Source organism: Tachypleus tridentatus, chromosome 11 (genome assembly GCF_004210375.1).
Source record: "Tachypleus tridentatus isolate NWPU-2018 chromosome 11, ASM421037v1, whole genome shotgun sequence".
Classification (NCBI taxonomy): domain Eukaryota; kingdom Metazoa; phylum Arthropoda; class Merostomata; order Xiphosura; family Limulidae; genus Tachypleus; species Tachypleus tridentatus.
In genome coordinates this window covers 5,260,224-5,277,805 of record NC_134835.1, presented here as the reverse complement: position 1 = coordinate 5,277,805, position 17,582 = coordinate 5,260,224, and the positions used below count along the sequence as shown (strand labels likewise).

The window sequence follows — 17,582 nt, the reverse complement described above, 5'->3', positions numbered from 1 at the left end:
TAGCTTAAGTCCCATAACGCTACATATGAACATATATATTTATTACTTTTATTTAAGTAGCTTAAGTCCCGTAATGCTACATATGAACATATATATTTATTACTTTTATTTAAGTAGCTTAAGTCCCGTAATGCTACATATGAACATATATATTTATTACTTTTAATTAAGTAGCTTAAGTCCCTTAATGCTACATATGAACATATATATTTATTACTTTTATTTAAGTAGCTTAAGTCCCGTAATGCTACATATGAACATATATATTTATTACTTTTATTTAAGTAGCTTAAGTCCCATAACGCTACATATGAACATATATATTTATTACTTTTATTTAAGTAGCTTAAATCCCGTAATGCTACATATGAACATATATATTTATTACTTTTATTTAAGTAGCTTAAGTCCCGTAATGCTACATATGAACATATATATTTATTACTTTTAATTAAGTAGCTTAAGTCCCTTAATGCTACATATGAACATATATATTTATTACTTTTATTCTACTGACCTTCCAGTCATGCTTACAAAGTTTGCACTGATTAGGTGCATATGCTCTCGGGTTACGATATCCAATATTACGAAACTGACCTTTAGTCTTCCATATCTTGGCTATATTTTAACAGACTAGGACTTTGTAATATACAGTCACATTTAAATTATTATACATTATTAAACCATAGAACAACAAATCAAGAAGTAATTTAAACAATTATCTCTTCTTGCTACAACCTTTGTACTTGGTTGTTGCCAGGCACAGGTTGTTAAGCCTCTTAAAATTTTGTATGTGGAGGATATCAAACACATTTCTTTTATAGTTTTTATACATACAGTTAAATAGCCAAAAAAACTCAGAAATAACTACACTGATATCACATAATTCTACTCTAATTTATTAACCTTATTTACTAAGGTTTTGTCCCACACTGAGACAGCAATAAGCCTTCAGATTTACAGTGCTAAAATGAGGGGTTCAATTCCTCTTGCTGGATACAGCAGATAGCCTGATGTGGCTTTGCTATAAGACACAAGTTTTTTTTTTTTTAATTTTACAAAATGCAAAACTTCAAGTAGACCAGAGACACAACCCAACTCCTTCAAAACTTGAATTGAAAGAATGTGGAAGGCTTTTCAAAGATTAATATAATAGGAAAATCACTCCTGGTACATTCTAAGCTGTTGATTGGTTATTAACATGTCATATACTATAGAGTAAGAGTATAAAAAAAACTGTTTCAAAAAATGGAAAGAGTTGAACAGGATCGCCATGTTTGATTCAGTACATAAGCTATATCTCAGGAAAATAAAAAATATGAGGTTATTTCTTTATATTCTAGTTTGTCAATATTAGAAACTTGAGCTCCTAATTTGTGCAAAACTATGGACTTAGTATTTTGATGTCACAAACATCTAATTTTAATCAGTGCTTTATTCAACACACCATATGACCCACAAAAATCTATATTTTTGTGTTATTTTAAATTGAAAAATTAACATATATATATATATATATATTATTAAAGTTCGAATTATAACATATAACTTGATTCTGAACTTATTTAAATAAATTCATAAAATAGTAGTTCAATAAAATTATGAATGCCATTTAATGAATGTGATAGCACAGCCTTTGAACCCTGATGTCTTGTGAAAGGGTTAAAAGGATTTAGAGCTCATGCCATCATCTTCAATCATACTCTATTTTATGGCTGTGCCTCTATATAATAGCCCTGCAATGAAGTTTCTATTGCAAAAGGCTCCAGCATAAAGCTGTCATGTCAAAAAAACACATCATAGCTCACTGCATCTTTTATATAAACCAACTACTGTATAAGAGCAATAGATTATCAATGTGTTACATCTGGCAATTTGATCAATGGGTCTTCACACAGAATAACACTAATACGTACTTCATTTGCCATGTGCTTGAGGTAATTACTAGTAATGTTAACAAAGTATCCTGTGTACACATAAATTGTGTCCCTTTTCCAGGTGGGGACCCTTCTACTTCATGTTTCATACTGTTGCTCGAGACATGTGAACAGCTTTAACCACAAAACCTTAATGTCCTCACTGTTACAAGTTTCCACACTTGGCTTATGAGAGATGGGGCACAGCTTGTTGTAGGTCTCTTTCTCGATGGTCCTGATACTATATATTAATCCATATTACTTTGTTTTCTAATGCTATTAAGTATAAAGAATATCCCTATCTTGGACATTCTAAATACCCAGCCTGAACACATTTATGATCTGAGTGCATGAACATTTTGCATCAGAAAAGGCCATTACTTATACTTCTGAAACATGATTTTTTGATAACATCACTACTTACATATCACCAATGTCAAAATGTAGTTGTAAGATATGCTGTTTCACTACTACTTTATAGCTGATTTGGTTGTCACATTATTATTTTTATTATCACATTAATAAAACATACTCAACCCAGAATATAACTGGGTCAGGTCTATGATCAGGTGTTAGAAGTTAAAATTTTCCTAAACTGAAAATGTGCTTCCAATAACCTTTACCACCACTGACACTATAACTTTTTTTCAACATTGACTTTGCTTATAAGCACTGGTCTCACTGGTTTCCACTCCTATTAATGTGCTCTATATACTAGAACTGTACATAAACAGTTCACTTAGATAATGTAATCACCTTTTTGAGACATAAACAGCTTCTACTGGGGGATTAGGGCAGGAGAATGTCCAAAACATACTTACCAGCAGCTGAAATATAGCTGTAACCCCACGTTGAGAAGGGGCCAGTGTGGACATGATCCATAGTTTACAAAGAACAGTGGTGTAACAAGTTAAAAGTGGTACACAAGTGGAAAGACCACATTACATCTAGAACAGGTATGGCTCTTCACACTGAACTTAGTTCCTGTATTTTCAAGGGTGGGACAATATATAAGCAATCACAATGATAAACCACCTATAACCCAATTACTGAGGTTCCACAACTTAGGGTTAAGATTAAAGGGTCTTGGTTCCTATATTCCACATTGGTGGCTAGGGCTATTTGACTGCAATGTCAGAAATATGCATATGTTTGATTAGATCCCAATCTCTAGTCACAGAGTGATGCATTTCACACCACCAGAATCACTATGAGAAAGTAAGCAAGTGGACAACTTTCTTCTTCATCTGAAGTACTCCAAAAGGCAACACCTCAGGCTCGAAATGATGGAATCACGTATGACATACTCAACAAAAGGAAATTGATTGATTGATTGATTTAGTGTTTCATGGCACAAAGCAGGTAGGCTATCTGTGCCAAATGTCCAGTAAAAAGGTAAAACTAAATGAAATGTAGTAAAATATATAAAAGGAAATGAAGGTAAAACAAAACATCATTGAAAAACAGAAAAAGCATAAAACCAATGTTGACACCTAGTCTACAATGTTAAGAGAGAAAGCAGAGAAGGAGAAGTTGTAAAGGACTACCTGTAGCAGAATGGTAATGATCATAACCCACCAGGAAGACTAACAAGAATCACCATCAGTCACCTGAAGTTGGTCTTTCCAGTCCTGGTTCCAGGTTGTGTGTCATTATGGCCAGTAGCAAAAGGTAAAGTAATAAAAGTGTGAAAAGACATGCAGAAAATTGTAATAACAACTCGCCGGGACAACTAATGGGTAATTCAAACGGATAGTTCAAACAGCAGTGTTAGTCATCTGAAGTTGGCCTTTCCAGTCCTGGTGTCGAGTTATTTAATGTTCTGGCAATTTTCAATTTCAAATTGAACAAGAGAGATTGAGATTCTGAAAAGGGAACCACAATTAAATAGGTGTAATGAATAAATATGCAACAGTTAAATAAGATTAAAAAGATTAATGGCCATTAAAAAACTAAAAACTATCAAGGTGGACAGTGTCACCATCACCAATAACACTGTCCAATGTTACGGACAAACCATGGGACAGAACATGTTTAAAATAGTGCCATCGTTGAGAGTCATAACGATGGCAAGAAAGTAAAATGTGGCTTACAGTGATTTGAGTGTCACACAAACTACACACTGGTGCAACAGTTCCAGATAAAAGAAAACGATGAGTTAAAAAAACTGTGACCAATGCGTAGTCTAGTTAGAACAACTTCCTCCTTCCGAACCTGATGGAAGTTAGACAGCCAAAGCCCAATTTGTGGTTTTATTTGAAAAAGCTTGTTGTCGCATTGCTCACTCCAAGTGGACTGCCAGTTGGCACAGAGCCAAGCCTTGAATACAGGACCATCGTCCATGTACGGAATAGGCACAGTGGTGATAGTGCCAGAGTAGACAGATTTAGCTGCCGTGTCTGCAAACTCGTTCCCGAGAATGCCAACGTGGCCTGGTATCCAGAAAAACTGGATAGAAGTAGATGTTAATGAGAAATGGGCCAGTCGGTTTTGAATATCAGCGAGAACAGGGTGTGAGCCAAAGTGAAGCGATTCCAGGGCCAGTAGAGAACTAAGCGAGTCAGTATAAATAGTGCAGTTGGAGTACTGCTTAGCTTCAATATGATCCAATGCAAGAGATATGGCGTACAGTTCAGCAGTGAACACAGAAGCTGTAGAGGGGATTCTGCACACAACCACCGAACCGCAACAAACCATGGCAGAACCCACAGAGTCACCTCATTTGAAACCATCCGTATAAATTGGAATGGAATGATTGTTCGAAAGATGTTCAGTAAATAAAAGACAGTACTTCCAATCGGGAGTATCTGCCTTTTTCAGATGACTTAAAGAAAGGTCACATTTGGGGGCTGTAATAAGCCATGGTGGGATGGGCTAACTCGTGGATTCTGCAACGTTATCCAAGGACAGACCCAATTAATCCAATTGCGCGCCTGGATGGGAAGGCCAAAAGGAGCAATGGCAAATCGTCTGTTTTGAAAAAAGTATGGCCCACTGAAGAAGGAAAACACATATCCAGACGGGATGCTTTGGTAAGGAACGAAGTTTCGAAGAATATAGTAAACGGCAAAGATGCAGAGTAGGTTCATGAGATTCAATGTATAAGCTTTGAATTGCAGAGATGCAGAAACCCTACTGCAGAGTCGAAGTCCTTGATGATGAATGGGGTCTAGCATCTTTAAGGCCGAGGGTCTGGCAGAGCCATAGACCATTGATCCATAGTCGAGTTTTGATTGAATAAGAGCACGATATATCTTTAACATAGAACATCGATCCACTCCCCAACTGGCAGTAGAGAGGACACGGAGAATGTTCAGTGCTCTTGTGCATTTCACCCGTAGCTGCTTTAAGTGTGGTATAAAGGTCAGCTTACGGTCAAAGATAAGCCCTAAGAACTTGGTCTCAGGGACCACAGGCAGCGAAACTTCACCGATACAGAGTTAAGGATCAGAGTGAATACCTCGTTGGCGGCAAAAGTGCATGCAAACAGTTTTAGAGAGAGAAAAATTAAAGCTGTTCACCGTAGTCCACTTCAGTATACGATTGAGAGCAGTTTGTTGTTGCCGCTTAATATATCTCATATTCAACGACTGACACGAGATGTGAAAGTCGTCGACATAGAGCCCGTTTGCAACAGTGAGAGGGAGTTTATCTTTATACTGAAAAGTGTGACACTCAGAACACAGCCCTGAGGGACCTCAAGTTCCTGTAGAAAAGAACGGGAAAGTGTCGAACCCACACAAACTTGGAATCTCCTGTCCATTAAAAAAAATTTAATAAACATGGGTAAATGGCCACGTAACCCATATATAGAGAGGTCTCGCAAAATATCATACTCCATGTTGTATCATAAGCCTTCTCAATGTCAAATAATATTGATACAAGATGTTGTCGTTTGAGAAAGGCTTCTTATTGATGTTTCAAGTCGAATTAGACGGACCATGGTGGAGTGCTATCGTCGGAACCCACACTGGGTGAGCGAGAGGAGGTTGTTTAATTCGAGAAACCAAACAAGACGAGCATTAACCATCCTCTCTAAGGTCTTACAGAGACAGCTCGTCAAAGAAATTGGACGATAGTTTGAAGGAATCTTGGAATCTTTCCCAGGCTTAGAGAAAGGTAAGATAATAACCTGATGCCAGGCATCAGAAAAAACATTCTCCTGCCAGATCCGGTTAAAAACAATTAGAAGAATATCAAGACAAGCACGGAAAGATAGCGCAGCATGTCATAGTGTACATCATCAGGTCCAACAGATGTACTGCCAGACCGATGAAGGGCTATTTTCAGTTCCACCAGTGTAAAGGGGCGATTATAGTAAAAGAGACAGTCAGTTCGAAAGGAAAGAGGTGAACGCTCTGCCCGAGTCTTGATGGCCAAGAAGGTGGAGGAACAAGCAGAAGTGCTAGATACCCGGCAAAAGCTTTCACCTAGAGTATCGGCGATGCTCGGACATCGGCTACTTCTTGGCCATCACAGAGTAAGATAGAGTGGGGACAGAATTGTAGTGCCCACTGACCTTTCGAATCCTGTCCCATATGACCTTGGAACTGGTGGTAGAAGATATGCTAGTTGTGAACTTAATCCAAGATTCATTCTGGCTTTGACGTCTTACCCACCTAGCATGTGCACGGGCCCGTTGGAAAGCGATGCAGTTCGAAAGTGTGGGATATCTACGGAAAGTATTCAAGGCCCGTTTTTGAGCCTTCCGTGCCATGGGGCAAACAGGATTCTGCCACGGACGAGGATATCGTGGAAAACGTGTCGAGGTTTTAGGAATACACTGAACAGCTGCTTGTATGATACAGTCAGCTACCGCTGCCACACAGTCGTCTATTGATGGCTGACTCACGATGATAGGATCAAGTTCTGCGAGAGCAGTGAAAGTGGACCAGTCTATCTGATCCAGCTTCCACCGGGGCACGAGGGTAGGATGGCATCGACCACGGCCAGTCTCTCTCAAACGTATAGGAAAATGATCACTGCCTAGTGGATTATTGTCAACCCTCCATGAAAAATGGGAGAATAATGAAGGGGAGCAAACCGAGATATCAATAGCGGCAAAGGACTGACTAGGTGCGTGAAAATAAGTGGAATAACCAGTATTGAAAAGAGAAAGATTGTGATCAGAGAGCATACGCTCTACAGAGCGAACCCTCCTATCAATAACAGCACTTCCCCAGATGGGATGATGTCCATTAAAGTCCCCCAGGATTAGAAAGGGAGACGGCAACTGTTCAACGAAAGCATCAAGGTCTGATTGATCATATGTCTCTCCAGGGGCAGGTAGAGAGAACAAACAGTCATGGTACGACCCAAGGAAACACGGATGGCTACGGCATCCAAGGGTGTGTTGAGTGACAAAGACATGGTGGGTACATGCTTATCATCCAACAGTGCAACCCTCCAGGTACTCGTCCATCACACACCCTGTCATTTTTGTACAGAGGAAACTGCCGAAAGGTGATTGTATCGGCAGGTTTCAGAAATGTTTCTTGTAAGAAAAGACATACAGGATGGTAGGAAGCAATCAGTATTTTGATGTTATCCAAACCTCGACAGTTCCATTGTATCAAGGTGGCCATTTTTAATGACGGGTAGGCGAAGTAGCTGGAGAACCATTCTGTTTATGACCACATCTTTTTTCCTTACTGTCCTTATTCGGAGGAGGTCTATTGACCTTCATGGATCCTACCCTGGGTCGATTGGGCAGGTATTTGTTGTTGGAAGGGGATTCCAGTGACTGAAAATGCAAACAAATGATTGTTTTGCATCTTGGGGTGGGAGAAAAAAATGTATCAGAAGAAATCGCTGTATTTGAAACCAAAGGATGTGGATCTTGAGGTTTGTTGGAATGTATGGGATGAAAAACCTCTGTCCACCATCTCAGTGACTAGAAACTGGGTGAGGTAAGAACTCCCTAGATCTGCTTGTAGAATCAAGGAGGTAAAGCATACTGGAGAGTCCTGAGGAACAGTATAATGGGTGAACCAAGTTACCTAAATTTTAAAAAGCAAACCAACTATGATTTATTCAATACAATGATCATCAGAGACAGGCAGAGTCCCCTCTAGCTTTATTCATCATAGTCCATGAATGGTGGTCCACAGTAATATGGTACATACCATCTGGTAAGCACCTAAATGGTCTCACAGAACATTTCATTTCTACAGAGACTTTTGCAATCAGTAGTAAGAATAATTAAATTGATGGATAGAGTAGAAATGAATTGACAAAAGCACATACATCTGGGATACTCTCTTTATATACTGGGATCCAGTGAAAGCATGATGTAAGGGATCTCAGAAAATAAAAGAGATAAGACTGACAAAAGTATCCCTCCTCCTTAGAATCCAGCAGATGTTATTAAGAATGGCCATAGGAAAAGGAGGAACTTCCAGAAAAAAGCATGTAAAGAATGTGAGAGAAAAGCACAGGGAGAAGTCTAAATACTAGTCCATAAAATTTTCCACACTAGATAAATGAAATAGGAAGCAAAAGACAATATGCTGAATCTGATAGATACAACTCAGAAGATACTTCTCCTCTAAAGACCAAAATATGCAAAAGGAGTATTAGAGAATCCATCTCTACAGTAAATCAAGAGAAACTAAAGTATCTTAATAAATACACAGTTGAGACAGTGAACACAAAAGAAAATAAATAACACTTCCAGACTTGATAGGCCATAACAAATTATCAGATTACAATCAATTGCAGAGATGAAAAATCAATGGCAAAAAAATTGCTAAGATGGATGTATACCCTTTCCTAGTTATCAGATACTCAGAAAAAAGGACCTGTCATGATACAGTAGGACCACATGGGAGATAGAGTCCTACAAACATGCCAACAATTCCAATTTATGACATTAACATGTCAGTAACCCATAAAAAACATACTTCCACCTGAAAATGGAAAACAATCCAGGCAAACAGACAAAGGAGGATACAAGGTATGACTATCCTGTCATGTAATAACACAGTAAATCTCTTAGTCTGAACCAGAATATCAGGAAGGAGGAAAAACTAAATAGTTCTCCCTCCTCCATCAACAAGGGAGAAGACTGAGAGGGAACAAGGAAAAGGTCCACATCTCCCAAGTCCAAATGATTAATTGGAGAAAAGAAGTAGAATCCAAACTGATCTTCTGAGAAGCCAACATAGTAAAGAAAAGTGTCAGCAAATAGAACCCAAATTCTCCCCAGAATCAATAACAAAAAGGTAAAAACACCCCAGGATACATGAATATTTTCATCTCTTAGAGGTAAGTTTTTAACCTTTCCTCTCCCACTTCTCCATTGCACCAACATTCTGCCAGACTTCAATGTGAAGATTTGGTAGCAAAATGTAGAGGGAGTCCTGTCATATGAGCATACTATGCTACCAGATGCTACTATGGTTACTAAATGAAGCATGATGCTTTGCAAGACACACATATTGGAACATACTAACTCCAAAAATTGTTGAGTGTAATGTTTCTGACATGCGTAAAGAAAAAGTTCACATATAGAGGGCATATCTGAACAAGAACAACTACTCTAAGTTTCCTGATATGTAGATGTATCAGCGTTTGACATGGCAGATTAAATAAGCGCCTCTCTCTCTCTCTCTCTTTTTTTAATGGATTTTTTGGATCATATGGTACTGGTTTTCAGCTACAATACTTCTTGTTGATGTTACAAAAGATGTATATATTTAGTTTGATATGTTATAATTGAATTGCAAGCTAAAACTTTGAATTTATCATTGCTTTACTCGTTGTAATGTTTTAGTAACAAGATTTTGTTTACCAGTGAAATTGTTTATTGTTTAAAATTACTAAGTTCTGAAGTAATTAATTTTACTTATTCTATTATTACTCTAATTTGCAGTGAATTTGACATAATTCCAGTTATTATAGTATGAATTAAAGTGTTCATTTTAAGGAAAGATGTGACTGGACAAAAGTTGTCTATGTTCATATCTGTTTTTCTGAAACACCTTTACTGGTTAATATTTTTCAGAAGTCCCAGTAAACAAAAGAATAAAAGAAAAGAAAAAAAAAAAACAACAAAAATGCAAGATGTAAAACTGGGACCACTAAAATTACACAAGAAATAATTCCAAACTACAGCAAACATTTTGTATTGTTTTGCCAAAACTTAAACTGCATTTACAAAATAAAACCCCTTTATACTTGTCAAATATAATTAGACTTACACTTACTACAGTCAAGGAATTATCCTAGGCCAAAGCTAAATAAATAATTAACTCATTAAAAACCTTCAGTCTTTCATGGAATAAGAATACTACAGGTAAAAAGGTGATAAAGGCTAGTATACATTTTGTTATATTAAATTAATTTTTCTTGATGCTACTAATCTCTTATGCAGTACAAATGAAAACAAAAAGAATTACATATAAATGTACACAACATGTTTGTTCTTAACAAATACAGCTTTTTAATCTTTAACTTGGGTAACATTCAAGTATTCCAAAACTACAAATTTGTAAAAGGTTAACTTTTGCAACTCATTTTAAAATTAGACAAGAACAAATTCCTAAACAACAATGAAGTCACTAATGTGTTCATATACCTGTCTCACATGTACGAGATTTTATTTTATGAGGTCAACATGTATAGACTTTCAATCAGATATATCTGAATGCTTAACAATGTTAACTCCAGTGCACATCATCAATTATGGGAATGTAAAAAGCTGATCACATTAAAGTAACTAATTATAATTATTTCAGCCAGCATTAAACAGCATTATAAATTATTAAACCAATTTAAACCATTACAGGTTTCATGTTTTTATGCTTAAATCAACAACCTGTTCCACTCTTGGTAGTCTGATGTTAGAATCTACCATAATCATACTACATTTTAGTGTTTTTTTTTGAAAATGCATACAAACACCTTTAATTTTTTGCTATCTAAATGTACATGGAGACTCATTTAACTTCAAAAGATATAAACAAAAGCCACATGCATATATATTTTAACATACATTTTGTACAATATATTAAAAGCTTTAATATATTGTAAACAGATCTAATATTAAGTCGTAAAATAGTATTGTATGTTTATTTATTGGTTGTTTTAAGTACAGCAAATTTTAACTCATCTAAAGCCAAAAACATACACATAACTTAGTGTATATACAGGTCATACTTGATAAAGGCCTAACTACTGCTAGGCCTAAGACTAGTGGGGTCTTAAGAGATTTTGGTGTTTGCAATTAGAATGATTTTGTATTTTTATAGAAATCCTGTATTTAAACAAGTACTGTTGCAATAAAGATAGTTATTCAACCACAAATGCTTTGATGGCCTCTGCTAGTTTAAAATAATGTCTTTTAAAGTTTCTTAGTACTAGATGTTCAAATTTTGCAAGGTAAACATTGATACTTACAATAATAAGCCATTCTTTGAGTTTATTAGCAATAACTGTCCATCCTTTGGGAAGCCAACTGGACAGAACTGTAGCCAAGTTCATCAATAACCAGATAACATAAAGCCCACAGCCAGCAGTGTAGAGCTCATGGACTTTGGTTTCACCCATCCAACAAGTCAACAGCTTCCGCCCAATGAACACTAGAAACAACAAATATACATAAAGTTAAAATGACCTCTATCTCTTGTTTTATCATAAAACTATAGAGAAAAGGTACATATCTTAGAATATCATATATTACATTAAAAGAACAAGTGATCCTTAATAAGCATAAGAAAAAAATAATTCTGAAATTTCATGTTGACAACTTGAACAAACTTGATAACTGGAAATACAAGTTTTTTCTACTTTCTACACAGCATGATTAAAAAGATTAGATAATTATAAAACACAAAAACATGTACGAGGGCTGTTCAAAAAATACGCGGACTGACGTCATAAAACAAAATGTACTTTGTTTAGAAGTTACAGGTCTGTGACCCCTTCAAAGTACTCTCCTCCCCAACGCACACACTTATCCCAACGGTGTTTCCACTTGTTGAAACAGTCCTGGTACGCTTCTTTTGTAATGTCCTCCAGCTCCTTCGTCGCATTTGCCTTAATCTCGGGAATCGTATCAAATCTTCTTCCTTTCAAGGGTCTTTTGAGTTTGGGGAACAAGAAAATATCTCAAGGAGCAAGGTCAGGTGAGTAGGGGGGGTGGGGAAGAACAGTGATTGAGTGTTTGGCCAAAAACTCACGAGTTCTGAGGACTGAATTTCGCAGCAACGCGGTGCATCTTCAATTTTTCGGTCAAAATCTCGTAACAAGATCCAACTGATATCCCACACTCTTCAGCAAGCTCCCTGACAGTCAGACGTTGATTTGCCCGCACCAGGATGTTGATTTGTCGACGTGTGGATTGTCAGTTGACGTGGAAGGACGTCCAGGACGCTCATCATCTTCAATGGACTGTCGACCATCCTTAAATCGTTCATACCACTTGAAACATGCCGTACGCTTCATAGCAACATCACCGTAAGCTGTGTTAAGCATAGCAAAAGTTTCAGTCGCAGAGTTTCCAAGTTTAACACAAAATTTCACAGTGAGTCGTTGCTCCTTCAGGTCATTCATTCTGAAATCCGCCAAACGAAAAAATCGCACTTCACTTAAAACCGCGTAGCTAATACACAAATAAAGATATCTGCAATCGGGAAATGGCGTCGTAATCAGCTGATCTGTGCGAACCTAGCAACACCAAGCGAATTTCCCTGGAACCAACTGGAGCCGCGCAATTCAAACAGTCCGCGTATTTTTTGAACAGCCCTCGTATATGTTAGATAACTTTTCCATTCACCCGTGATTGTAAATGTGAGCTTTCCTCAATTCCTTATTGATAAAATATAACTGATGGAGTAAACTTGTCATTATACGTCATCATGGATTATAAATTACTATTATAATCCAATCATTCTAATTCATTACTAAAACCTAATACATATTGAATCCTAGACAGTAAAAGGGCAACTACTGTTAAAAATACATATATAATCATACATGATAAACAGTTCAATATTAAAGCAAACTTCATTTTTAATTCTGTATCAAAGGTTATAAACTAATGGTTTATTTCATACTTAACAGATGTTACTATTGAAGGACCTATCATACCTGGCAAAGTAAGCATCATCAAACTTCCAATGAACAAGCTCAAGCAGATAAATCCCAAGAGACAAACTAGCTAAATAAAACAAAGAACATATGAGATACTACCCTTAAATGTTCAATATTCAACTAAAGCTAAAACATTTTATAAAATTTGAACTGTGTCACAGGAGTTTTAAAATTCTGCAAATGACAGTAGTTACTTAAGGAAGAACAGTAGAGTATACTTGAGGTCAAGCTGTAAATTTATCAAAAGGTCAACATCAGGCTACCATATCCTTTTATTTATTACACAGTTACTGCAGAAAATAATACAAAAACATCAGACAACTTCTGATTACTCCCTTATAAAAACAGCTTCTCATATCAAGATCTCTCCCTTATGCATCATTTTGAATATATTCGTTTCTAAGAAATACTTGGCGCAATGCCACCACAAAAAAGCAACCACCACAAGAACACTTGTTATTTTACAGGCATTTTCAAAATATGCTATTTAAAAAACATTTTCAGTAAAAAATGGATTGTTAAGTAGTATTTACTTATTTTAATTAATGGTCTGAAGATAACTAATGTTTATATGTATTTTGATAGTATTAAAACTAGGCTTAAGTTTCTTACATTGATTGTAGTAGGAAATTTCTAGTAATTAATAAAATATTTTTTCTTTATCAATAACAAAATACAGCTAATTCAAGTGGAAAGTTCTTTAAGCTGGATGTTTAATACTCAATTTGAAAAGCTTCCTATTTTTAAATGGTTTTTCCTGTTTCCTTCATTTTAACTCAAACTAACAAAAAGATCAATTATCAGACAAGGACCTGTAGTACAATAAAACACTGTAAAAGTAATCTTACTCTAAAAGCAAAAAAACGTGGCTGATAGTATGGCTGGAAAGTGACTGGTCCAGCTCCATGGAGCATTTCTTGATGAGCAACCCCTAGGGGTTGTACTTGAAATCCATCTGGCAATGGGTTCCCTTGATCTCCACCAATAACATCAGGCCTTTCTTCTTGAGCTTCCTGTTCCTCCCTTGGCTGTTTTTCATCCTAAATCATGACTATTAATGTCTAGCTTATAAAACTAAAAACAACTTCTACTACTACACATACATTAAGTTTTGATCCTTATTAATACTACATATATCAGTATTCAATGAATAACTCAATAAACAATATATGTAGTTACTGATGATCTAAAAACAATTATGTAACTCAGTAAATGATTCATGTAGTTATTGATGTTTTACTAATGCCTACATAACTCAGTAACTGTTTCATGTAGTTATTGATGTTTTATTAGCACCTACATAACTCAGTAAATGATTCATGTAGTTATTGATGTTTTACTAATGCCTACATAACTCAGTAACTGTTTCATGTAGTTATTGATGTTTTACTAATGCCTACATAACTCAGTAACTGTTTCATGTAGTTATTGATGTTTTACTAGCACCTACATAACTCAGTAACTGTTTCATGTAGTTATTGATGTTTTACTAGCACCTACATAACTCAGTAACTGTTTCATGTAGTTATTGATGTTTTACTAGCACCTACATAACTCAGTAACTGTTTCATGTAGTTATTGATGTTTTACTAGCACCTACATAACTCAGTATGTGTCAGTTATACAAAAAGTGCTTCTAAGACATCACTGGCACATCAGAAGTGTGATGTCACTTGACTGTAAATGTTCTCATGTAAACTTTTACACTGTTTACCTTCAAAGCTAATATGGCACACTTATGAACAAGATTTTATTATTAATAGAACTTATGAATTAACATATTTTATTGTTCAGTAAAAATTCCATTCCTGTTACAATAACAAGATTAGAGAAAAATATAGTTTGGAAAGGCTACTCTGAGTAGAAAAAACAAGTGCAACAGTATCTTTGGAAAATAAGAAATTATAGAGGTAAAACTGTTTTGAATATGCAACAAATTTTTGTACTTCTGAAATTACTGAAAAAAAGAATTAAAACCCACCAGTTAAACATTTGTTGCTTAGTGAAGAAAATTCAAGCTATACACAACAAGATTAATTTATGAATAAAAACTTCCAAGCAAAAGATGTCATTAAATACACTACATTCACAGTTAACATGAAATGTAAATGTACTTCTTATAAAAGGCAACATAATTAAGTTTAATTTTTCTAACTCTAGCCTAATTATTTCATTAGTTAAAATGCAAGTAATTGTGCACTCTTATTATTAATTGAAGACTGTATTCATAAGATGACTGGTATGGGTACTGAAATTTAAGTGTAAAATAAACTGATAAAACGAGAATGCAGGTAACATATGTTGATAATTTATTAGTTGTATTAATGTAATAAAAATAATCCACTCACTGAACTGATCTTCATACAGCAGCACTTTCCCTATTGATGGTCATAATTACTCTACTGATTCATTCATTAAATACTGCTGGTCAAAAACTATCATATTAATCTGAGAAGTTAACCAAATATTAGAATATAGAAACGTACTTTGTGACAGATAATAACCTAAGTAAATCACTTTCATTTTCCTACTATTATATCTAATTTCATTGTCTTTCCTTCCTGAGCTTACTGACAAATATTCTGAATCAGTGTGTGTTGCTGCTGTGTTTTATGAACAAACCTTTTCAGAATGTTAACATTTTCCTTACCTGAAAATGCAGTTTCTATAGATAATACCTCTGTGCACACAGTTATTATTTCTTGTGCATCTGCTTTTAAGATTTTGTGCATGCTGTTAGAGTTGAGGTATCTCCCATGTAAGACACCTGTTATAACGTGAATCGTGCTGTTGCAAGACAATCATTGTGTAACAATAACCAAGAAGTGACATCCTCCCAGATGGTGTAAATCTCCATATGCACTTGCACTCAAAAATAACTTAATTCTTAGACAAGGCAAGAATAATGTGCATCTGTAGTGGGAGGAAGGATGGGAAGAGAAGTGAGTATCTATCAAAAATATATTTTCTGTTAAGGAAAATGTTAATCTCAGATATGACTTCCCTCTCTGAACATTGTAGTTAGAATCCTATGTTAATGCGGCAGAGGAACTGGTGCAATGCAAAAGCAAAAACTTAGATGAGTTCCTTTTAAAGAAGGTACTTGAAGGGGAAATACATGGAGTGTGATGCCTTAGAGTGGGGGCTTATTGTGGATGATGTGCCCATCTTATTCAGGGTATACTCTTTGCCCAAATGGAATTAAAAAAGGGAAAAGGCAAAATGATTCCACATATCATATAAATGTCAGGAAAAACGACATGACCACTGAGCATTTCACACACAACAGATTAGTTGGACATGAAGTGTAGTGTGGCACAGTTTGGTATGCATTCTGCTGTACACTCAACAAATAAGAAATAAGTCATTGTCACACAAAGAGAACACTCTGCGCAATACAACTGGCCAAATCTTTAAAAAACTGCATACTATATAATAGAGGGTGACCTGCACTACACTGAAATGTAAACCACTGCCCTACTTTCCACTGCACTGTGCTCCCCACTTGGGCTTTCTCCACAGGGATTGAAAAACTGGAGAGAAACTTTCCTACTTGACAACTCAGGCAGTTGGAACTGGTAAAGATCTCCTATGCTCTCTTTGATGACAAGGTGGGGTATGAATTAATATTGGGGAGACACTTAAGAGATGCCCAGACCCAAATACTCTAAGTATTGGAAAGATCTTCTATAGAAGAGATAACAGGTTATTTTAAATAGCTGACATGCACAAACCAGGGAAGTTGATAAACACTCCCCAAGTGCAGGATTTTTCCATGATAGTCCATGGAAAATAATTCTCAGGAATGGACTATGAAATACACACACACATTATTACATATGTACCACTGTACTAGTATTGAAAAAAATCTTATCTTAACAGCAGGCACTTTAGGAACCACAGCACTTGGATTTAACACTTTCTGTTACCCCTTACTTGATGCAGATTTAGGAAAATACACATACCCTGTGAGAAATGTGTGTAGCAATATATAATGAAGTTCGAGAATATGAAATCTACTGCATAACTATGTAAGGTTTGGGTTCAATTAAAATAATGCTGAAGAGATGGAAATCTGAACAAGAGGGTTGGGGCAGAAGGGATAGCTGGATGCCAACTGTGGTTTTGGCATAATACACCCACAAAGACAGATCCTTGAGAATGGAAAGTGGCAGCATTACAAGAAAGGACAGAAAAACACAAGAGATCTTCCACTGCTTGCTCAAAGTTCATTGAAGAAGCCCCATGTAAACCTGGCCAAGAGAAGCAAAAAGTTTCAGGGAGGCACGAATCACCAAATGACACAACCTCTACTGCACAAAGTAAAGGGAAAGCAAGAATCCAAGTTCAGCAGACAACTAGTTACAGGCAAGGCTTAACCCATCTGTGTTGAAAACTGGAAAAGTCTAGGAGGTGGATCAAGCATTTCTTCTGAGTTAGGAATGACTTAGAATATACCAGCCAACCAACACCAACCCTGTATCTCAGAACAGCTGGTATGGGTATTAACACTTTTTTCAGGTTAACCTAGGAAGGACAAAATATTGTTCTCTGCTTTATTAGTAAAAGTGT

At 36.0% G+C, this 17,582-nt stretch overlaps 1 protein-coding gene across 1 annotated transcript in view; it reads right to left on the bottom strand.

Moving 5' to 3' along the window:
- Positions 1-17,582, bottom strand: part of LOC143231631 (E3 ubiquitin-protein ligase MARCHF6-like) — a 95,285-nt gene that overhangs the window by 11,150 nt on the left and 66,553 nt on the right. The window contains exons 16-18 of the mRNA XM_076466170.1: positions 13,859-14,050; positions 13,008-13,077; positions 11,312-11,497 (exon numbers count right to left, since the gene is read on the bottom strand). Coding sequence (XP_076322285.1) covers positions 11,312-11,497; positions 13,008-13,077; positions 13,859-14,050 — 448 coding nt within the window. The remainder of the gene's footprint in view (positions 1-11,311; positions 11,498-13,007; positions 13,078-13,858; positions 14,051-17,582) is intronic.